General features: G+C 38.6%; 1 protein-coding gene and 1 non-coding gene across 2 annotated transcripts; one reads left to right on the top strand and one right to left on the bottom strand.

Moving 5' to 3' along the window:
- The first annotated feature begins 19,528 nt into the window (after positions 1-19,528).
- On the top strand, positions 19,529-19,600 carry TRNAE-UUC (transfer RNA glutamic acid (anticodon UUC)). Its single transcript has one exon. It is a non-coding gene; the product is annotated as a tRNA-Glu (tRNA).
- A 628-nt stretch (positions 19,601-20,228) lies between these two features.
- LOC145158423 (putative glycosyltransferase At5g03795) lies at positions 20,229-23,143 on the bottom strand. The gene is made up of 3 exons (XM_079077325.1): positions 22,717-23,143; positions 20,879-21,449; positions 20,229-20,730 (listed from the first exon to the last, which is right to left on the bottom strand). Exons 1-3 carry the CDS (start codon positions 23,141-23,143, stop codon positions 20,229-20,231), a joined length of 1,500 nt encoding a protein of 499 aa, XP_078933451.1.
- Between the last annotated feature and the right edge of the window lie 881 nt (positions 23,144-24,024).

Here is a 24,024-nt window from a genome sequence, read left to right as displayed (position 1 = left end):
CTTCTGCAAAGTGTATCAAAGACACCAAAATGAGCCAATGACTTCAAAGGGAGGCTAGGGTTTTGAAATGGGAGAATGGGGGCTGAAGAGGATGTCCTAATCTTGGTGTTAATGCCCTTAAATATAGGAGAAAACCTTAAAATATCGGGCTTGGGCTGCGACAGTTGCCACCTTCTTTCCACGTCGTGGCAACAAGGCAGGCTTGCATTCTTCATTATTGACGTGGCCACGTCGTGGTAACCTTCTCACCACTTTGTGTCATGAGTTTTTTTCCCAAAAAAATCATATTTGAAATCCTCTAGTTCACGTCTGATCAATTCCGTAAAAACGGGTGTTACAATATATATATATATATATATATATATATATATATATATATATATATATATATATATATATATATATATATATATATATATATATATATATATATATATATATATATATATTACTGAATATTTTAACTAATTTATATTATTGTAAATGCATCATTAAAATGAATATTGAAATTTTAATATTTTTTATTTTCACCTCATACAATAAATCATACTAATTATATATTTTCCTAATATATACACATATGAATGAGGATGCGCCAGTTACTGGTGGATAATGTGATTCATATTCCATATTTGGCCTTATTTTCTACAAACATTGAAGAAGATGTATAAAAAGATTAATCTAAGATCCTAACCATTATTGGTTCCCTATACAAAAAGAAAAGAAAATGAGTTTAGAAATTTCATTATATACCTGTAATTTCTTATTCATTCATAACGGATAACCTGAAAAGTCACTCAAGACAGTACCATGGAACAACCCTAGGTCAAGATCTCTCGTTCATTAACTCAATTTCAAGATAATGACATGTTCACTATAAACTCCTATTTAAACAAATCTAAACCGACTTTAACTATGAGTATGACCAAATGCACCTCTTTTGTACCGTTGCTACAAATACTACACTTTTTAGTTGTCTGTCAGATCACAGGCTCCTAATCTCATTTCCTCAAGTATCTCAAGTCAGGTGTCTCTTTATTCACCGGAGTGCTAACAAACACCATTGACCAAAATTAGAAAATAAATAATTATTTTTAAAGATGTTTTAGGAATATTTGAACCAACCTATTCTTGTTGACCAACATAACACAGAAAGATCACCCGAGCTGCAAAAAACACGGTCGAAGTAAGTACATGTTACATTAGGAAATGCCAAGGCTACTGAAACTATTTTCAATAATTAACTCTCACATATTCGAGATGGATGGTCATGAAGTGACTGACTTGGGAACCTCCAGAACCATACACACAAAGGGTAAATCATTTCATCTACATCTAAAAGATTATAAAGAAGAACACACTACCCTATGAACAATTTCTCTCTGTATATGAACTTGAAAGCAAGAGAGATGAAGAGGAACACATGTGAAGAGATTCAACTAACATTTTGACGTTATCTTTTTATAGCGATGATAGCCAAAGCATTACACATGTAACTGGCCAACCCATAGACGATGCTGATGAGACCGAACCTGGTGCTTGATTTGGTCTTTTTTAGGCCATAACTTTCTCTAAAAGCGATGAAATAAAAACCCTAGATTAAGGGAAACAGGTGAATAAAGAGTGTGTGGGAGGCTATGGCAGCTGCAACACATTAGTTAAATCAAAATTTTGGTGACAATTTCAATTAGGAGCTTAATCGATAACATGTGGCAGCGTTTTAGCATGTGTTAGGGTTTAGAGAGATAGAGATGGGATGCATAGTATCTTAAAACTTAAAAATGTGAATAGAAGGGTCCAAGATTTAAGAGATCCGCTTCAAAAGCAAATCTTCTATTGTTGAACACGTTTGATGAAAGGAATGTGCAGAAAAATCAGCTTAAGAAGAAATAGCACTTCGACTTTAAAGGATAAGAAATGTAAGATATTAATTTAAGTAGAAGGTGAAATGAGAGGGAAAATGAGCTCTCGTAGTATTATTGATAGGACACGTGACATAATAGGTACTTTTTATTAGAGTAGGGGATAATAAAACGATGTATTTAAAAAGATAAAAACAACTTGTTTGTATCAATCGGTTAAAAACTCCAAATTCAAAATTTTGATTTTTTTCATAATTATTAATTTTCACATTTCTTGCACATAAGCTATACAAATATTGCATGGTTAATCCTTTAGAGCATTTAGAATAAGAGTTTTTTAGAAAATAATTTAAGAGTTTTTTCAAACTAAAAAAGTCTTGAAAAATGGAAAAGTATTTGATTAGTTTTTAAAAATTTTATTTTTTCATTGATCTTGTTAATTAATAAAAGTTCTTGTGACTTTTTCAATCGTTGTGTATGTCTCATGTTTCTAACAATTTGCAACAAAAAAAACGAAAATATCTAAATAAATTTCAATATCCTAGGAAATTTTTAATAAAGTCTTAAAATAATTTTTTTGAACAGAAAAGTCTTGACTATTTAACCTTTTGAATAGAAAAGCCTAAGAACCTGATTAATTTATTCACTTTAACCATTTTTAACCCGTTCAGCAGATCATGAGACCAAATCGTTAATTTTTCCAAGATAATAAGACTTTTCTGTAGATTTCGTCAAATTTTGTATATAATGTATAAGCGTATCTTGTTACGTTTTTATATCTATTTTTACGTATTTATGTATTTTTAAAATTTTTAAATGTATATGTTTACGTATTTTTATGTATTTTAAATGTATAAACATATTTTTTTAACATATTTATATGCATTTTTAAGTATTTTACATATTTTTATGTATTTTTATGTGTTCTTTTTTTATGTATCACGTATTTATGTATTTTTAAGTTTTTTATATTGATGTTTATGTATTTTGAATATATAAACGTACTTTTTTTACGTGTGTGTGTGTGTATATATATATATATATATATATATATATATATATATATATATATATATGTATTTTTACATATTTATGTATTTTTTTAAGTGTATTTTTTATGTATTTTAAATGTATAACCATATTATTTTTACGTATTTATGTATATCTTACTTCAAGTCGTCTTCACCATTTTATCTAATTCTCATAGCTTCTTCAAGTATGTCTAGATGGTTTTCCTACATACCCACATATTTTAAGCTTTTCTCATACTCTTATCTTGAAATTAAACATCGAATTAATAAACAAAATAATAATTTATGCACATACAAAAACTTCATCAGTCTCATGTGGCCTCACGGGAACCCTAAGTCTTACGTGGAGAAGATAAAAATGTGTGTGGTGGAAATTTTTTATTCCTTATGTCTTTACGTGACTTTAAATCTAAAAACTAATGGAACATCAAACATTTAACAATTTCATGTGAATTCAATATATTATTTGGCCTTATTTTAAAAAGTTGTAGCATATTTTTTATAAAGAAAAACATTATTGTATATTTATATTCTTATGAGTAAACTTATATTTATTATTTTTTGAATAAATTTATTAATAATTAATGGTCATCGATTAATCCCCTGATTAATCTCCGCCTAACTAATTAGTACCTTAATCTCAGTCCACTGACGTTTTTTACAACCTTGGTATTAAGTAAAGAACCTTACAAAAGCTATTACATACTTAAATTTTTTCCCATAAATTCGGAATTTATAAGGGATACATATTTTGTTAGTGATCGATAAAATCTTCTCTAATTTTAACATCTCTAAGACGGCCGCGTTCTACCCGAAGGCATAAATTATTATTTTATTTTCTAATTTACTGTTTAATTTCAAGATAAGCGAATAGGAAAAGCTTAAAATATATGGGTATGTAGGAAAACCATTTAGACATACTCTAAGAAGCTGTGTGAATTGGATAAATGGTGAAGACGACTTAAAATAAAAAATAAATAAATACATTAAAATAATACATAAATACGTTAAAATAACAAATGTTGGGATGCAAAACTCTTCATTGGATGGTGACTTAGGTGGCGTTTCCTTATTCGATATGGGTTATGGGTTGAGTTAGCTTATAAATACTAGTTTTAGTATTCATTATAGGTTGAGAGAGCTCTTATTGTATAGATTAGTAGTTTAGTCTAGAGAGAGAGAGAGAGAGTATTGTAGTAAGCATGCACATGCTTCTACATTTTTGTACTACTCCATTATCTATACGTTTTGTGCTTAAACGTTAATCTGGGTCTTTTCGATTACGCATGTGGTGTCAGAGCTTAATCTTGTAGGTTTAACAACAAGTCTGTTCGAAACTCTACTTGTCTACCGGGGGCAATCCACGAAGATCTTTGAGAAAGAGTTTCGGATAGTCACACACCACTGGTATTCTTTGTATTTCTTTCTTCTCCTTCTTTATGTCGCTCACAAATGCCAAGTATGATGTGCATCCTTCGGACAAACATTTTCTGGCTTTAATCAGGGAAATGATTCTGGAATTTACTCTACGTTTGTCCCCGTACACCATAAATGACTCCTTTCTAGGTGGGTTTACTCTTACCATCTTCTTCCTGCATAGTATCTCGGCATCGTTCTCACTAAGCCAATCCATTCCTAGTACGATGTTAGGCTTCCAGAAAGACTTGGTGGTTTGGATGCCATGAAATCCTTGTACTTGCACCCACATCCATCATTTCCTCCCTTGAGTTGGTTTCTTCTACCCACTCGTGGCTCAGCTTGACTAACAGTCTGACTATAGTTTCCTTCCTTTGACTGTTCAATGTTCAGTTCAGGCTGTTCAATAGGCATAGTAGGTTCGTCCCTTATTCTTTTGAAGTAGACGCCTTGTTTCTTCCATCTGACGATCCAACATCATTTGCATCATGGCTTGTACTCATTTAATCGTGATTGGCTCGGGTGCAGCTACTACCTCTCGTGCACGCTCAATCACAGGTTGCTGATTACCATTAGCATTTCCATTAGCGTTTCTTAATCCGCTTTGATTTCTCGCCATGTCGATCTATACACCAAAGTAGGGGAATTTAGATTTTTATTTACAATAGACGTTTAAATCCTCATGGTCACTTCGAAAAGTTACATGCCAGTTCTAATACCGTAATTAGACGTTTAGAAATTTGAACACATAAAGTTTCCAGATCCGGTAGGCAATAGACCATAGATCCGAGCAAATAATAGCATCATAAGGCATTTTATAGCTATACATAAATCATTTAGCATATAAATGCAATTTAGACAACTTTCCTAAAATAAGCTAGTGCTCGTGTCTAAAATATAGTAGGCACTCATCTCACAATCATCGCTTAGCATTCTAAGTTTAAGTTTAGAAATCCTACAAATTCCTAGTTCGCTTAAACTAATGCTCTGATATCAACTGTGACATCCCCAATTTCACGGCCAGAAAATACCGATTTGTTTATGCCTTATATAAAAATCAGAGTATCCTTTTGAAGAATGATGTTGCGGAATTTGTTCCCAAAAATATGATAAAGATTTTATCAAAGCATTTCCGAAGAAATGTGTTTAATTATATTAAAAACATTGGGATGTCATTGTGAATACAATACATAAGCATAAACAGAAATGGTACAAGCCTTACAAACATCTATTATTCTAGTGGCCTATAATCCATATATCTCTCATCAAATCATCACTCCTGTGCTCTTTTGCCACTACATGTAATACAAGAAACTGAGTGGGTCCGATTTGGGAGCCTGGTGAGCACATAGGGTTTTCGACGCACAATAATTAAGTTCTTTAATCTCATCAAATCATTCAACCTGATTACCCGTTCCCGTTATCCTCACTTCATGTCCCTAAAGTATCTAATTTAAGGGACCTATCCCAAGGATCATCATCGGGATAGACAATACTGCTTAGGGGATTCCTCAGCAATATATGTCAGTAAGGCAACCATGAGGGTGATGGAGTACATCTGGTGAACACAACGTTCACAAAAACCTACATGTTGCGAGCCTGCTAGCGTTCCACTAGACTATCTAGAATAGTTCGTGGTCGTCATCTATACTCCGCTAGATGACTGAGTCAACTTTCAACATCGAGGACTCTCATCATTTTTTTTCATCTTTCATCATCTATTTCATCTACCCATCTTTTCCCAACATATTGATAGGTATAAAATACATATAAAGTTTAAATCAAGTAAAACATGTATACATCGTTCATCCAACATATATATCTAGAACACAGATAATATGCACGTGTAGCACATAATTTATATTATATACTTCATATCTATGTGTAAGATGAAAGTAATTATGCACTCACTTGTTAAAGTGATGACTTGAAATTCGGGCAGCGCTTCGCTTCTAATAATTTTCTTTTTTTCGACGAAACCTAGTATCATTATTACTAACTTTAGTCTAATATTATTACGACTAATTATTAGTCTAGATTCATCATTAACTCAGGGTCTACTTTCATGATCTATCAAGTAAGGAACAACCAGGTAGGATCATATCCGAAGTAGAGTTCGTTTGGTATACGAAGTATACTGTTTGGAAATCCCACTTTAAACACCTCACTAAATCACAGCCTAGACATCATCCCCGTAAGTAGATCAATAAGTATAACGACTTGGAATCACTGATAAATCTTCTTTATAGGTTCATAATAATGATAATGAACTTAAACATAAGTTATACTTGAAGTATGGTAAGCATAACTCACTTACAAGGGGGGTCTAGTGAGAAACCGGGCTCTGCGCGGGCAGAACTTCTGAGCCGAAAGCTCTTCTTCTCGGGGCCTTCTGGCGCTCCGGGACTCGCTACTAACACCTAGGAGGTGCTAGGGAAAGGGGAAGAGGGTTTGGGGGTATTAGGGAGAGAAGTTGAGAAAATCTGTGAAGAAAAATGAGGAAAAACGCCTCTATTTATAGGCTGAATGTTGGGCGTACTTGGTACGCTGGGCGTACCAGGCCCTACACTGGGCTTACCGGTGACACGTGTCGATATCGTATACGAAGCCGTGGGGAGGAAGGTGTGGCTGAGATGATGCCACGTGTCACCTCCGGAACTTAATAGGAAAATTAATTATTTTCTAAAATTCGTAACTTTCGCATACGAGCTCCGTTTTTGATGTTCTTTATATCCACGAGTAGGTAGCGACGTGATCTACAACTTTCATTTAGACTCTGTCGGCTAATTTTGATTTTGTTTTTAAAGTTATATTTTAACAGGCTTAGACAGTTAAAGTCCGTTAAAAATTCATAATTTTGTCACCCGACTTCCGTTTTCGACTGTCTTTATATCGTTGATCTCCTATTAACGAGATCTTCAATTCTCGTTTAGGTTGTGTCGGCTAAAAATTGATCGGTCTAAAATTCGATTTTCGGGCTGTGTACTACTGTGCTAAATCTTAGAAAAATCATAACTTCCTCTAACGAAGTCAGATTTGGACGTTCTTTTTATGTACGTTCTCGGTTTAACGTATACTACGACTATCATTTAGATCTCTAAGGATTAAAACTAGCTTATCAAAAATTCACTTTTTTTTACGATACGCGACGTCGTGCTGGTTTAGTCGCAAAACTTCGACGGGTCATAACTTCTTCGTTATAAGTCGGATTTCAACGTTCCTTATATCCCCGAAATCCTTGTTACATACTTCAACTTTCTTTAAAGATATTGGGTCAAATATTCTATTTTTGACGCATATTTTTACTATTATTTATTATATCGTTATAAACACGTATATTGCTCATAAATCACATAATACTCAAATAATTCTTCTTCGTTACTCCAAAATATGTTACAATTGTTGACCCTAACTATTACATCATTAAAGTAACGCTTAGCCAGAAACGCGGGCGTTACAGTTTTTATTGTAACGCCCCGATTCCCAGGTATTGTTTAAATAAGAATTTAATTGGTTTCAAGGCCTACTCGACGAGTTGGTTGCCCTACTCGTCGAGTAGCAACGGGTTTGATACGTATGTTTAGTGACCTACTCGCCGAGTCCATGAAGGGACTCGACGAGTAGGAGCTGGCAGATGAAACCCTAAATCCCGGGCTTTTGCACCCTATTTAAAGGAGCCTCAGCCTCCTTTGGCCTCTTTACAGTCTTTGAGAGCTCAGTGAAACCCTAATTTGTGTGATACTCTTCTTGGTGTGATTTAAGCCTTGGAAAGAAGGTTGGCTAGGAAGGAAAAGCTTGAAGAGCAAAGGAGTTGAAGCAAGGAAGGTGTGGGAAGCAGAACTTACCTCAGCTAGCATCTTCTGGAGGTATCAAGTTGCAATCTTTACTTCCCTTTCCTTATAGATCTCTTTTCTTTTGGTTGAGTTTTAGGGTTTCATGGATTTTGAGTTGATATGGGGAGCTATGGGCTAGATCTGAAGTTGTAACTTCAGATTCTGGACCCTTCTTAAGTCCTAGAGTCATAAAGTTGCGGGTTTGGGAGTGATTGAGACCCCCCCCCCTTGTGCATGAAACCCCATTAAGAGCTTAGAATTGCCATTAAGAGCCTTGTTAGTCATGCATACACGTAAAGTTTGCAACTTTACGTGATAAAAATGCCTTAGAAGCTTGGATCTGTAATCTGGAACCTTGCCATGGCTTAAAAAGCATCTGCATGGATTAAGATCTGCAAGGACTCGGCGAGTTGGAGGAACAACTCGGCGAGCCCGTTGAAGATGGCCAGGAACTCGACGAGTGGATGAACAACTCGGCGAGTTCGTTGAAGATTGCCTTGAACTCGACGAATCGTTCGAAGACTCGGCGAGTCGGCTAGGGTTTCTCCTAAATTCTTGGACACGTATGAACTCGGCGAAGTTAAAGGGGAACTCGACGAGCCAATCAAGGATTTCACGACTTCTCAAGTTCAGGAAGGACTCGACGAGTCGGTGATCTGCACTCGACGAGTCAAGTCAACATGGACTGTTGACTTTGACTGTGGACTTTGATTTGGACCGAGCGTTGACCAGTTGACTTCTGAGGGTAATTTGGAGATTTATGAAAAAGGGTTTTATGTATCTATAGGTGGTGGAGTTCGTGTTGGTGATCCGGGAGTTGAGTTTTCTAGTTTCGGACGACAGTTGCAAGGTGAGTTATCCTCACTATACTCAAGGGTCTAAGGCACCAAGGCCGGCCCTTTTGAATTGTTATATGGTTACGTTAGGTAGTATGATCTGTTAGATCGGTATCCTAGAGGGTAGGATGACATTATATGGTATGATCTGTTAGATCGGTATCCTGGTAGATAGGATAGTATTATGTGCTATGTGGTATGATCCGTTAGATCAGTTTCTGTCTATAGACTGTTATGTGATTAGCTGTTCTATGTGCACATGTTGTTGGCGGTTGAGGTTTACCTGCTTTGTGCGGAGACCAATAGACCGGGGCATTCCAACCTGTTGGTTGAGGGCCTGGGGTAATCCATCCCGAGGATTATTGGACCCATAGTGTGTTGACATTCCAACCTGTTGGTTGAGGGCCTGGGGTATTCCAACCCGATGGTTGACTGGACCCATAGCATGCTGTTATGATTATATGTGTATTGTTGTGGGTATGGGTATTTTGGGGGAACTCACTAAGCTCCCGAGCTTACAGTTTCAGTTTATTGTTTCAGGTACATCAGGGGATCGCGGCAAGGCGAAGGTGTGATCGTACAGCTCCTCATGTTTTGTCTATGTTTCTGGGAAAAACTCTGATAGTATACATTTTGAAACAAAATTGAAATGATTTTTAATGGTTGGAAAGGCTTTTAAAAATTTCAAATTGGTTGTAAAATTTTGGGTGTTACAAGTTGGTATCAGAGCCTTGGTTTGAGTGAATTGGAGGAACATGCGTGTGAATCCAGTCTCAAATCAAGGAAAGGTTTCAAAATGTTTTCTAAAATGATTTTCAAATAAGTAAATGAGGATGCAGGATGTACGATCAACCAGAGCCAGTAAGTAGCCCCAAAATACCGTACAGTTATTTGATTATGTGATATGTTATAACAACATGCTAGTGCTAGGTTAGGGATCTTCGGGAATTGCACGATAGAATTGCCTGATGGTATGATGCCTGATAACCTAGGGTTTCCTTATATGAAATTGACATCATTACTGTGGTTGCTAGGTGTACGCATCACGACCATAGATAATTAAGATCTTATAGCCTGAGAATGTTTGATTTAGCCTTATGTTCTGTTCTTGTTTGATTGGGAGCTTAGGGTAGGATTGGATATTCGAAAGTCTATAGGGTCCAGCGTTATGTATGGCTAGCATACACTAGTGCTACAGGGCTGGTGGAAGTTTCATGGATGGGTGAGCTGTGTGGGACCGGTAGGTCAGTTGTGAGACGGTTAGCTTTCCTCTAGGAGTGGGGATTGAGTGCTTGCTATGTATATGTATGTTGTTAGGGTGTTGTGGTGATACTTGAGACAAATATGGGTAGGTGTGGAAGGTAGTATGGGCCCGTACTACTGAAAGCACAGGACCCATACGCGTAGCAAGGAAGTCCCAACCCCTAGGGATTAGTCGGGAGTTAGTTCCCGGTTATTTATGCGGATGGTCTGACATCTTCCTGTTATGTTTCAGAATGGCAGTTACGAGACATTTCACGACGGGGTCCGGATCAGGATCAGGACGGGGTGATCAGGAGGCCCCAGTTGCACCTGAGATTGTCGGCCATGAGGGGCCAATGTTGACCAAGGATCGGGTCAGGGGGATCATCCGCGAGGAGGTAGTCGAGATTGTCCGGGGTCAGATTCTGGAGTTGTTCGGGACTATTAAGTCCGTTATGATGGAGTATTTCGACGACAGATATGCAGCCCTTGCTGAGACAGCTGCCGCTGCAGCCACCGCGGCTGTAACAGCAGCAGGGGGAGGAGCGGGGCGAGTTTTTCAGTACAGGGACTTCGATAACACGAAGCCCCTACCTTTGATGGGACGCAGGATCCCATCAAGGCGATGAGGTGGATCTCGGATGTGGAGGGGTGTTTCTTCACCTGCTCGTGTCCTACTGACCAGAAGGTCAGGTGTGCTCTGAACCTGCTAAGGTCCGGGGCCAAGGACTAGTGGAGACATGCGACTGGGTCATACACTGACGACCAGAGAACTGCTGTTACTTGGGAGCAGTTCAGGGACATGTTCCGCGCTCGTTACATTCCGCGGGTCGAGCGGGAACGTTTGGCGCAGGAGTTTTTGAGTTTGAGACAAGATGGGGAGTCGGTGACGGAGATCACCCGTATGTTCACTGAGAGGGCGATGTTTTTCCCGGAGTTTGCTTCTGAGCAGGCTCAGATGACCCGTTATCTGAGCATGCTCAAGACTGACATCCGTCAGTTTGTTGCCACCCAGCGATGTGATACTCTCCTGGAGTTGCAGGAGGCCACTAGGCGGCGTGAGTTGGAGATTGAGTTGCAGTTGAGGGAGCAGCGACAGGCCCCGGCACAGTCACAGTCGGTGCCAAAACGGTCCAAGACCGCTGATTCTAGGACTAGGGGACAGCCAGGCCGCACTTGTGGGAAGTGTGGGAAGGCTCATTCAGGGATGTGCCGGACAGGGAGTGGGTGCCACCGATGTGGCAAGCAGGGCCATTTGGCCAGGGATTGCAGGCAGCCGACTCCGACTTCCGGAGTCAGGCTTTGCTATCATTGTGAGCAGGTGGGCCATATGAGGGCCCAGTGTCCTCTGCTAGCCGCCAAGCCGGCGCAGGCCCCAACGCCGGCTACATTGAGGATCACGGATGGGAGACCAGCCAGGGCAGAGCCTCCGAAGGCTCAGGGGCGTGCCTTCCAGCTTACAGCCGAGGAGGCCAGGGCAGCACCGGATGTGGTTGCTGGTATGTTTCTATTCTTACTCCCTTTAGTTATATCTGTTATATGCTTATCTGTTGTACCTGTGATTAGGTACGTTTTTAGTGAACTCCTTACCTGCCTTGGTCTTATTTGACTCGGGGGCGAGTCGGTCCTTCGTATCACAGTTATTTAGTAGGGAGTTTAGTGCGCTAGTGGGCGAGTTAGAGTGTCTGTTGCGAGTGTCTATCGCCAACGAACACGGGATTTCTGCGTCTTCAGTGTATCGAGGGTGTGACTTGGAGATTTTCAGGGTGTCCTTTCCGATAGATTTGATTCCGATCCCCATGGGGGAGGTGTGCGTGATTGTAGGCATGGATTGGCTCAGTCGGTTTGGTGCTATGATTGATTGCGAGGGCCAGCGAGTAGTAGTTCGAACCCCAAGTGGGGGAGAACTGATTATATATGGCGAGGGCACCAGAGCGGGATCAGGGTTTTGTTCAGTTGCCAGGGCTCGGCAGTACATTCAGCACGGGTGTGCGGATTATCTAGCGTACGTGGTAGATACGTGAGTCAGGGATCAGATTTCGGTCTCCGATGTATCGGTGGTCAGGGAGTTTGCAGATGTGTTTCCGGAGGAGTTTCCAGGGATACCTCTGGAGAGGCAGGTCGAGTTCAGGATCGACCTGGTGCCAGGTGCGGCCCCTATCGCTAAGGCGCCGTACCGATTGGCACCACCAAAGATGCAGGAGCTGTCGTCGCAGCTACAGGAACTGTTGGGCAAGCAGTTCTCCATGGGGAGCACCGATTCTTTTTGTCCGGAAGAAGGACGGTTCACACCGGATGTGCATTGATTACCAGGAGTTGAATAAGTTAACGGTGAAGAACCGTTACCCACTCCCAAGGATAGACGATCTCTTCGATCAGTTGCAGGGCGCATCTTGGTTTTCCAAGATAGACTTGAGGTCTGGGTATCATCAGGTCAGGGTCAGAGAGGAGGATGTGGAGAAGACCGCGTTCCGAACTCGATATGGACATTACGAGTTTGTGGTGATGCCGTTCGGGCTCACCAACGCGCCAACAGTATTTATGGACCCGATGAATCGGGTCTGCAGACCGATGTTTGATCGCTCGGTCATAGTGTTTATAGATGATATCTTGGTGTATTCCAAGACCCGAGAGCAGCATGAGGAACATCTGCGAGAGTTATTGGGAGTTCTGAGACGAAAACGGATGTACGCCAAGTTCTCGAAGTGTGAGTTTTGGTTACGAGAGGTCCAGTTCCTCGGACATCTCGTTAACCAGGAGGGGATTTTGGTCGATCCGGCCAAAATCGAGGCGGTTATGCAGTGGGAGATTCTGAAATCTCCCTCAGATATTAGGAGCTTTCTGGGATTAGCAGGGTATTACCGAAGGTTCATACGGGATTTCTCCAAGATTGCAGTACCCCTCACTCGTCTGACGAGAAAGGGGGTGGATTTCCGATGGGGACCCGAGCAGCAGAGGGCGTTTGAGACCCTCCGTCAGCGGTTATGCGAGGCCCCAGTCTTGACACTCCCGGAGGGAGTTGAGGATTTTGTGGTGTTCTGTGATGCATCCATCACAGGCTTAGGGGCGGTCCTCATGCAGAGGGGACGAGTGATAGCTTATGCATTGCGGCACCTAAAGCCGTATGAGACGAGATACCCTACGCATGACTTGGAGCTGGGGGCGGTGGTGTTCGCCCTCAAGATATGGAGACATTACCTCTATGGGGTCCACTGTACCATTTATACGGATCACAAGAGCTTGAGACATATCATGGATCAGCCAAACCTAAACATGAGGCATCGCAGGTGGCTGGATGTAGTCAAGGACTACGATTGCGAGATCCTTTACCATCCTGGTAAAGTGAATGTAGTTGCGGATGCTTTGAGCCACAAGTCAGCTGGGTCTTCCACCCCAGCGGTATGTATGAGGATAGCGGTGGATTCTCCGCTTGTGAGTTTGATCAGAGATGCCCAGGTTGAGGGCATACGACCGGAAAATTGGAGGCTGGAGAGGATCAAGGGTGAGAATACCCGGTTCGTGCAGGATAGTCGGGGATTATTGACCCGATGCGGTCGGGTTTGGGTTCCAATGTCGGGTGGGGTTAGGCAGACGGTTATGGAGGAGGCTCATAAGTCTCATTTCTCTATTCACCCGGGGGCCACCAAGATGTACCGAGATTTGAGTTCGAGCTATTGGTGGCCGTGCATGAAGCGAGAAATCGCTTGGTACGTCGAGAGGTGCTTGACCTGTAGGATGGTCAAGGCCGAGCATCAGAAGCCACATGGCAAGTTGCAGCCCCTGGAGATTCCCATGTGGAAATGGGAACATATCACGATGGATTTTATTACCAAGTTATCGAGGACGGCGAAGGGGTTTGATGTTATATGGGTCATCGTGGATCGATTGACCAAGAGTGCCTATTTCTTGGCTATACGGGAGAGCTCATCGGCCGAGAAATTGGCCGAAGTGTATGTTCGTGAGATCGTGTCTCGCCATGGGGTTCCCGTTTCCATTGTCTCTGATCGGGACGTCAGGTTTACCTCCCGCTTCTGGCAAAAGTTTCACGAGGAGTTGGGCACGCGGTTGCATTTCAGCACAGCATTCCACCTGTAGACAGACGGCCAGAGTGAGCAGACTATTCAGACCCTCGAGGACATGTTGAGGGGGTGTGTCATCGATTTCGGTGGGAGTTGGGATTCTCACCTACCGCTTGCGGAGTTCACCTATAACAACACCTATCATTCTAGCCTTGGGGCCCCGCCATTCGAGCTGTTGTGCGGGCGAAGATGTCGCACCCCGGTTTGTTGGGGTGAGGTTGGCCACCAGGTGATGGGTAGGACGGAGGTGGTCTTGCAGACTACCGAGAAGATTCAGCAGATTAGGCAGTGGCTGCAGACCGCTTAGAGTCGGCAGAAGAGTTACGCCGACCGACGCCGCTCCGAGTTAGAGTTTCAGGTCGGTGACATGGTACTCCTAAAGGTCTCACCCTGGAAAGGTGTGATCCGCTTCAGGAAGAGGGGAAAATTGGGTCCCCGATATATTGGGCCGTTCAGGATCATTGCCAGGGTTGGCAAGGTAGCTTACAGGCTAGAGCTGCCGGAGGAGCTTAGTCGGATACACAGCACTTTCCACGTTTCGCAGCTGCGAAAGTGCATTATGGAGCAAGAGGCGGTGGTGCCGCTGGATGATATTCAGGTTGATGAACGCCTGAATTACGTGGAGAGGCCTGTAGCCATCTTGGAAAGGAAGAAGAAGATTTTGCGGAATAAAGAGATACCTTTGGTAAAAGTGCAGTGGGAGCATCGTAGAGGATCCGAGTGGACGTGGGAGCCGGAGGCGGAAATGCGGGAGCATTACCCGGCATTGTTTATCCCAGCGGACTTTGAGGGCGAAGTCTAGATCAAGTGGGGGAGAATTGTAACGCCCCGATTCCCAGGTATTGTTTAAATAAGAATTTAATTGGTTTCAAGGCCTACTCGACGAGTTGGTTGCCCTACTCGTCGAGTAGCAACGGGTTTGATACGCGTGTTTAGTGACCTACTCGTTGAGTCCATGAAGGGACTCGACGAGTAGGAGCTGGCAGATGAAACCCTAAATCCCGGGGTTTTGCACCCTATTTAAAGGAGCCTCATCCTCCTTTGGCCTCTTTACAGTCTTTGAGAGCTCAGTGAAACCCTAATTTGTGTGATACTCTTCTTGGTGTGATTTAAGCCTTGGAAAGAAGGTTGGCTAGGAAGAAAAAGCTTGAAGAGCAAAGGAGTTGAAGCAAGGAAGGTGTGGGAAGCAAAACTTACCTCAGCTAGCATCTTCTGGAGGTATCAAGTTGCAATCTTTACTTCCCTTTCCTTCTAGATCTCTTTTCTTTTGGTTGAGTTTTAGGGTTTCATGGATTTTGAGTTGATATGGGGAGCTATGGGCTAGATCTGAAGTTGTAACTTCAGATCTGGACCCTTCTTAAGTCCTAGAGTCATAAAGTTGCGGGTTTGGGAGTGATTGAGACCCCCCCCCTTGTGCATGAAACCCCATTAAGAGCTTAGAATTGCCATTAAGAGCCTTGTTAGCCATGCATACACGTAAAGTTTGCAACTTTACGTGATAAACATGCCTTAAAAGCTTGGATCTATAATCTGGAACGTTGTCATGGCTTAAAAAGCATCTGCATGGATTAAGATCTGCAAGGACTCGGCGAGCCCGTTGAAGATGGCCAGGAACTCGACGAGTGGATGAACAACTCGGCGAGTTCGTTGAAGATTGCCTTGAACTCGACGAGTCGTTCGAAGACTCGGCGAGTCGGCTAGGGTTTCTCCTAAATTCTTGGACACGTATGAACTCGGCGAAGTTAAAGGGGAACTCGACGAGCCAATCAAGGATTTCACGACTTCTCGAGTTCAGGAAGGACTCGACGAGTCGGTGATCTGCACTCGACGAGTCAAGTCAACATGGACTGTTGACTTTGACTGTGGACTTTGATTTGGACCGAGCGTTGACCAGTTGACTTCTGAGGGTAATTTGGAGATTTATGAAAAAGGGTTTTATGTATCTATAGGTGGTGGAGTTCGTGTTGGTGATCCGGGAGTTGAGTTTTCTAGTTTCGGACGACAGTTGCAAGGTGAGTTATCCTCACTATACTCAAGGGTCTAAGGCACCATGGCCGGCCCTTTTGAATTGTTATATGGTTACGTTAAGTAGTATGATCTGTTAGATCGGTATCCTAGAGGGTAGGATGACATTATATGGTATGATCTGTTAGATCGGTATCCTGGTAGATAGGATAGTATTATGTGCTATGTGGTATGATCCGTTAGATCAGTTTCTGTCTATAGACTGTTATGTGATTAGCTGTTGTATGTGCACATGTTGTTGGCGGTTGAGGTTTACCTGCTTTGTGCGGTGACCAATAGACCGGGGCATTCCAACCTGTTGGTTGAGGGCCTGGGGTATTCCATCCCGAGGATGATTGGACCCATAGTGTGTTGGCATTCCAACCTGTTGATTGAGGGTCTGGGGTATTCCAACCCGATGGTTGACTGGACCCATAGTATGCTGTTATGATTATATGTGTATTGTTGTGGGTATGGGTATTTTGGGGGAACTCAATAAGCTCTCGGGCTTACAGTTTCAGTTTATTGTTTCAGGTACATCAGGGGATCGCGACAAGGCGAATGCGTGATCGTACAGCTCCTTATGTTTTGTCTATGTTTATGGGAAAAACTCTGATAGTATACATTTTGAAACAAAATTGTAATGATTTTTAATGGTTGGAAAGGCTTTTAAAAATTTTAAATTGGTTGTAAAATTTTGGGTGTTACATTTATGAAGGGTTTGCTCTTAATGAAGATTTTTGGGATGTGCTTTTATGCTGAAATATGGGTAATTTGCCTTGGAGTTTTGGATACTCAAGGACTCAAAGTTGCCTTTTGATGCTTTGGATTGTAATGTCTCACATTCTAGAACCTGGATTAGAAGATCATTGAAGAATTGAAGATTTGTTGTTTGCTTCTATATTTTTGCTACGCTTGAGGTCTAATTCGCAAAGTTGCTCTTTTGGAACTTGAAGCCGAGTTATCCATTCCAAGCTTTATGGGGAAGAATGTTGGGATGAAAAGCTCTTCATTGGATGGTGACTTATGTGGCGTTTCCCTATTCGATATGGGTTATGGGTTGAGCTAGCCTATAAATACTAGTTTTAGTATTCATTGTAGGTTGAGAAAACTCTCATTGTATAAATGAGTAGTTTCGTCAAGAGAGAGAGAGAGAGAGAGAGAGTATTGTAGTAAGCAGGCACATGCTTCTACATTTTTGTACTACTCCATTATCTATACATCTTATGCTTCAACGTTAATCTGAGTCGTTTCGATTATGCATGTTCTTAATTCCGCATTTGTCATCTTCATGAGATCCTACAATACGGTTATACATGTAAAATAGATAAAATACATAAAAATACATAAACATCTATATAAAAAACTTAAAAAAATATACAAATACGTAAAAATACATATAAATATGTAATACATAAAAAAACACATAAAAATATATGTAAAATACTTTAAAAATAGATATAAATACGTAAAAAAATACGTTTATACATTTAAATACATAAACATCTATATAAAAAACTTAAAAAATACATAAATACGTAAAAATACATATAAATACGTAATACATAAAAAATAACACTTAAAAATAATGTAAAATACTTAAAAATACATATAAATACGTAAAAAATATGTTTATACATTTAAAATACATAAAATATGTAAACATATACATATAAAAACTTAAAAAAAATACATAAATACGTAAAAATAGATATAAATACGTAAAAAATATGTTTATATATTATATATAAATTTTTCTGAAATCTACAGAAAAGTCCAATTATTTTGGAAAAATTAACGATTTGGTCAAATGACCTATTGAACATATAAAAAAGGGGTAATTTGAATAAATTAGCCGGTTTCTTGGATTTTTATATATTGAAAAAGTTAAATAGTCGAAACTTTTCTGTTAAAAAAAATAGGACTTTATTTAAAAAATTACCAAAATATTGGGACTTTTCTGAAGATTTCAAAAAAAATATTCATATAAAACATTTTGAAAAAGCACACATTTGATGGAGGAATATAGATCATTTTTTTTTTTGAGATTTTACATTAAAACAATCCACTAAGAACTCTTATTATAAATGTTCTTATATGGAGGAATATAGATAATTTTATTTTTGAGATTTTACATTAAAACAATCCACTAAGAACTCTTATTATAGATGTTCTTAAGTCTTAACTTGTCGACCATATAAAAACCAAATATCTTTTTATATATTATCATAAAAAAAACCTCATATGCTTCCATATTTACTGTTGACGGGTCAATGGAAAATAACTTAAACAACCGGTTACTTGTCTATCTAAAATTTTAAAATATGCATAGTTTTCAAATGGGAAAATACCGGGTATAAACATTATTTGGGGTTGAATTCCAAAATATAGACACAAAAAATTAAATTTCCGGGTATAGACATGGATTCCGCGGAGGTAGCTCCGCGGAATGGCAAAATCGTAAATAAATGATGAAATTAAAAAAAAAACTCAAGATCCATTCCGCGGAGCTACAGTGGATTCCGCGGAGCTCCGAGGAATGGATCTTCAGAAGAAAAAAAAAAAACTTCTCCAATGATTCTTTTATGTAATGATCTCTAATTAAAAGACTAATTTTTTTCCACCTCACATTCATTCCAAACATTGTCAATAAAAATTCATACTATCATGAAAATAATTAGTTTGGGGAATGAATATAAACCCCGAAAAATCGATTTGAAAAAAAAAAAAAAAAAAAAAAACTGAAGATCCATTCCTCGGAGCTCCGCGGAATCCACTGTAGCTCTGCGGAATGGATCTTGAGTTTTTTTTTTTTTTTTAATACACTAATTTATTTACGATTTTGCCATTCCGCGGAACTACAGTAGATTCCGCGGAGCTACCTCCGCGGAATGCATGTCTATACCCGGAAATGTCAATTTTCATGTCTAAATTTTGAAAATATCACCTATTTTTTTACTATTGTCGGTATTTTGTGAAAATGTACTAACTTCTAATACATTTAGATATTTAGTCAAGCAAAAAATATAACTTAATTTTGAAAATTATAGTACATAAGTTTTTATAACTAAAATCTATTATGTTAACAAAATATTGGCGAGATAAATTATAGTAGATAAAAAATCAATTTTATTGATACATCTACGGTAGAATGAAAACAAGTCAAAAATGGGATTTTGATCTAAACTTAGCAATTAATAGGATAATATCCAAAAAGATTACAACTACATTGTCGTCCAGCGGTTAGGATATCTGGCTTTCACCCAGGAGACCCGGGTTCGATTCCCGGCAATGGAATTGTTTTCGCCATCGGCGCCATTTTTTTGGGTTTAATTCATATTCATATTTCTGCTACTCTTAATTGGTCAAATTTTTGGTTTAGGTTTCCCTTCACTCGATTCTCTTAATGCATCTGTCTCAGAAATTCATATGCATATGCTTTTTACGGTGGAAATCTTGTTATTTCATCTTCTTGTTCATTGCGTTTTCTTCTAATTATATCTTGTTCACCGAGTTCATTTAGATTTGTGTTTCTTTTTACATTGTTCAAATCTTGTTAATAGTTCTTCAAATTATATCTTGTTGCTGCTAGTTAAATCGATTAGTGATGCAGAGTTCATTTGCGTCTGCTCTTTTTGGTAAAAAGTTTGTCAATTTCATTTGGGTGTTCTTATATCAATTAAAAGTAGGTTTTAATTGGACATATGTTGATTCTTATATTTGAAATTGGATTGAATTGATTACAAATGTGAATTTCATTTATCTTATGTTTTTTCTATGATTCTGCTACAGTAATTCATTTACTGAAAGAAACCTGCAAAGTTATGATCTTGAATGATAACTTTTGAAAGATCCTACTTGGCTATTTAAAACAATTTAATTATTAGTCTCTTAAAAATTTCAAATACACTGTATTTTTCAAATATCACTCGTTGTCGTTGAATAAATGAATCCTAATAGAACTTCTCCTTAGCCATAACTCATACATCACCATATAAAACGTATCAAAATCTACCGGTTTTCGATGCCATTGAAAGTGGTTTTGTACCTTTAACACATTCTTCTGCAACTTCACATACTCATAAGAATCAACAATCTCTTTGAGTATCCTCTTCAAAAATGGAATATCTTCCGTCGAAACAACAACCGACAACCTACTCCAATCCAAAATATCCGCAAATGGTAGTTCATAATGATCCGCCAACACAACAGGAACACATCCATAATAGATTGCATCACCTACACGAGCCGTGTTCACTTCAAACCCTTTCGCATGAATGCAAAACTTGCTTCCAAGTAGTGAATCCGAGTAAGGCGTTTTAAGTCGTTTTCTATGAACATCAATCTCCGTATCATTCATCCATGTCCTAACCAACGATTCACGCACCCTCGAATTCATCGCCCCTGCATAAAACGCAAGCATGTCCCTGCAACATCATGTAAAATGTTAACTCTTTAGTTGTGTGCTACCAATAACTACCAGTCTGCTATCATGTTTATAAAGTGATTATGAGGTTATTGGGCTAGTCTGTCAATGTGAGCTTAATAATTACAATATGTTATCAAAGCACTAACCTTTCAGACGGGTGTCGGATAGGGGTGACGCCTGGTCTTGGCCATATTTGTGGTATTGATGCATCTTTGTGTGCATTGTAGCCTTGCAAAAAGTAACTTGAAGAACAAACAACTTGAATCGCGTTGATTCTAACTTCGGGTGCTTTATCCATTGCAGTCCTTCCAATAGAATGACATGCAACATAGAAATGATCGGCACCACCTGTCCGGTTCCAAAATGGGTACTCGTGCCTGATGGTTGAAATATAATCTTTGATGAAGTTTTTAATGCCATCGACTCCGATTCTTTTGTCGTGTCTCATACTTGCAATGGAAAAAGGCAAGAAAAAGAGGTCTGCTTCGGATGGATCTTGTGTAATGAAGTGGCTCGCTGAGAGAGCGATTTTGAAGAAGCTTTCGCTGGCGTAGTTGCCACTTGGTGAATTGCGGGTGTCGGGCAATAGGACGTTGGCGAATGGATCAGTTTTTTGGTGTGGGTAAATGTAGATTTTTAAACTTTTGTTCATTTGTTTGTAGTTCTCAAAGAAGATGTCTTTGTCATGGTACATCTCTATGTCACTCACATCCCTTCCTAAAAAAATAAAAATAAAAATAAAAATAAAATAAATCTCAAAAGTTAGAAAGAAGAGAACAACTTGGGCCCAAACCAAAAGAAAGATCTAGTACTGGACCGAGTGCCGTTTGGCCTTAAAGTATTTTATACTTTGGTTACGCCCAAATTCTTGTATTAGGGCACAAAGGGTTAGTTTTATGTTATTTATAATATTTATTTAAGGAGTTCAACATATTTGATAATTTGGTTTCAGTTAAATTCCATTGTTTGAAGTTTTTTTTATTTGTATAACTTTTTGTCTCTTAATTCATAAATTTAGTTGATGTATTTTTTTTTTAAATACATATTTGTTAATATTGTTAATATGTGTACGCTATTTGTTATCATTAAACTGTGTTTGAATTTATGTTTAATAATATTATAATTGTCATAATTTTAAATTATTATATAATCAATAGAATTGAAAAATAATTCCAAAAAAACAACCACATATATAGACATCAAATTAGTTTTTTATCTCTCATCTCATTTCTATATTCCCCGAAAGGTAAAACAAGAAATTCATCTTTCTGAACCCTCCCAACCTACTCCTTAATGTACAAGTACTGAAGTCAAATGCACAACCTTAGAGGGAAAGATTTGAACGGGTTAGTGAACCCGCTCACCACACCATTTTGAAATACTCAAGGGTCAGAGCCGTGAGCTTGGAGGTACCGGTACCTCTGGTACCCATCTTGGCTTTTACCCCACTACACATTTTTTGTTGAAAACATTTCTGAAAAAATGTATATTTTCTCAATAATACCTTTGGCTTTGAAACATTACTTATTTCACTAAATATGGATCTTGTTCTAAAAAAAGGAATTTTATTTATCTAAAATAAATTAACAAAACAAGTGGCGTAATATACTCAATATTGTATGGTAATTTTGTCTTTTATTCCTATATTAGGTGTAAAACTCGTGTAATACACGGGTTGATTAAAAAAAAGATTAAATATCAAAATATAAACAATAAATATTTTTTAAAATAAAATTTTAAAATAAGGAATGAAAAACATATTAATTGCAATTTATTATGACATCTATTACATTTAATACTTTACATATAGATGCACATAAGTATTATGTGACTTTAATTTTAAAAATTGAAAATTCTAGAAATTGACATGTGGATTTTATTTTATTTTAAAAATATCACAAAATGACAAGTGTCAAAACTTATGAGAGATTGACATGTAGCAAATTGATCTTCATTTATTATAGTAGATGTGATGCAATATTACCTGTTTTTGAGGGGTTAGAACTTCCAGCTAACAGTTGACCCCCCTCATGCACCACCGCTTGACTTGTATTTACCACGGGACGTTGTCCACTTCCTCTTTGCCATGGAGGACCAGTCACCTCCGGTGAATTTCCGCCATCATTGCCATCTCCAGGCTGCAGTCCACCAACGTGGGTGGAGGCCGGCTGTTCTTGGGGCAATATCCGAGCAACGTCCTCATGTTGTCGATGAGTTGAGATGTGAGGATTAAAGCTTTTGGCAGATTGAGCAAGCGGGGGTTTTATATCAAAATTGTGATCATCATGGTCGTGTATCGTCAGTTTTGAGGTTAAAGGAATAAATGTTATGAAAAACAAGGTTACTTTCAAAACCACCAAGGTGCATGATGTCATGAATAACAAGCCTTTGAATGAAGTCTTCAACACCATTGGAGCCAGATATTTGGTGATCAAAGCTCAAAACTTTCAAACACAAACACCAACACAGACACAAAGATATAATGTCGTTATTGGGTTCTGGAGAAGTATGGTCATAAATAATCTATACACATAAACACTAATAATATATACACACTAACACAGGCAATGAGTTTTACCTAAGGTATTCAGAAGGTATATGGGTGTATATATCACACACACAAACACTAAAAACGCACACAATTTAATAAAGGGAGAATGACAAGGACAGAATTCCATCATCATGATATGCTTCTTTCCCTTCAACATTGGTTTTATATTAATTATATATTCTTTTATTTAACATATAATTCAATCAAAAAAATAATTAATAAAGATATCTAAAATACTTTCGTAATTAACAAGACAATCCATCACAACGAGGTCTTCTAATTGTTTATTCGTGGAGACTTACGTAAATTTAAGTAAACTTTTTTGGTGAAGATTCATTTTATGAAATAACATATTTTGAACGACATGTGGAATAGTTATTACACATTTTAATATCAATATTTTCTTTTCATTTTTTATTACTGATATTTAATTAAATATTCTTTATTAGTTTGACATGTGGAATTAAATTAGGATACTTAAGGAGAAATATATATATATATATATATATATATATATATATATATATATATATATATATATATATATATATATGAGGGACTGTTTTTATGTGATTCTTACGATTTTTATGTATGGTGCTATCATAATTTGTTCATAAAAACATATTACAACTTATGTATCGGCATAACATATGATGTCGTAAGTAGATTTATGAAGGAACGCATGGACCGGCATATGTATAGCATGAGCATAACCTCATTCAAGAGATGTGTAATTGAAGA

This window comes from Lactuca virosa, chromosome 2 (assembly GCF_052849685.1).
Source record: "Lactuca virosa cultivar CGN04683 chromosome 2, Lactuca_virosa_CGN04683_v6, whole genome shotgun sequence".
NCBI lineage: Eukaryota > Viridiplantae > Streptophyta > Magnoliopsida > Asterales > Asteraceae > Lactuca > Lactuca virosa.
This window is presented reverse-complemented; position numbering and strand designations above follow the sequence as displayed.

Coding starts and splice junctions, on each gene's coding strand:
- LOC145158423 (XM_079077325.1), bottom strand. CDS start 23,143: ATGGTGTTGAAGACTTCATTCAAAGGCTTGTTATTCATGACATCATGC. Junction 21,450..22,716: donor TTCTAACCCCTCAAAAACAG/GTAATATTGCAT, acceptor TTATTTTTTTAG/GAAGGGATGTGAGTGACATA. Junction 20,731..20,878: donor ATCCGACACCCGTCTGAAAG/GTTAGTGCTTTG, acceptor ATGATGTTGCAG/GGACATGCTTGCGTTTTATG.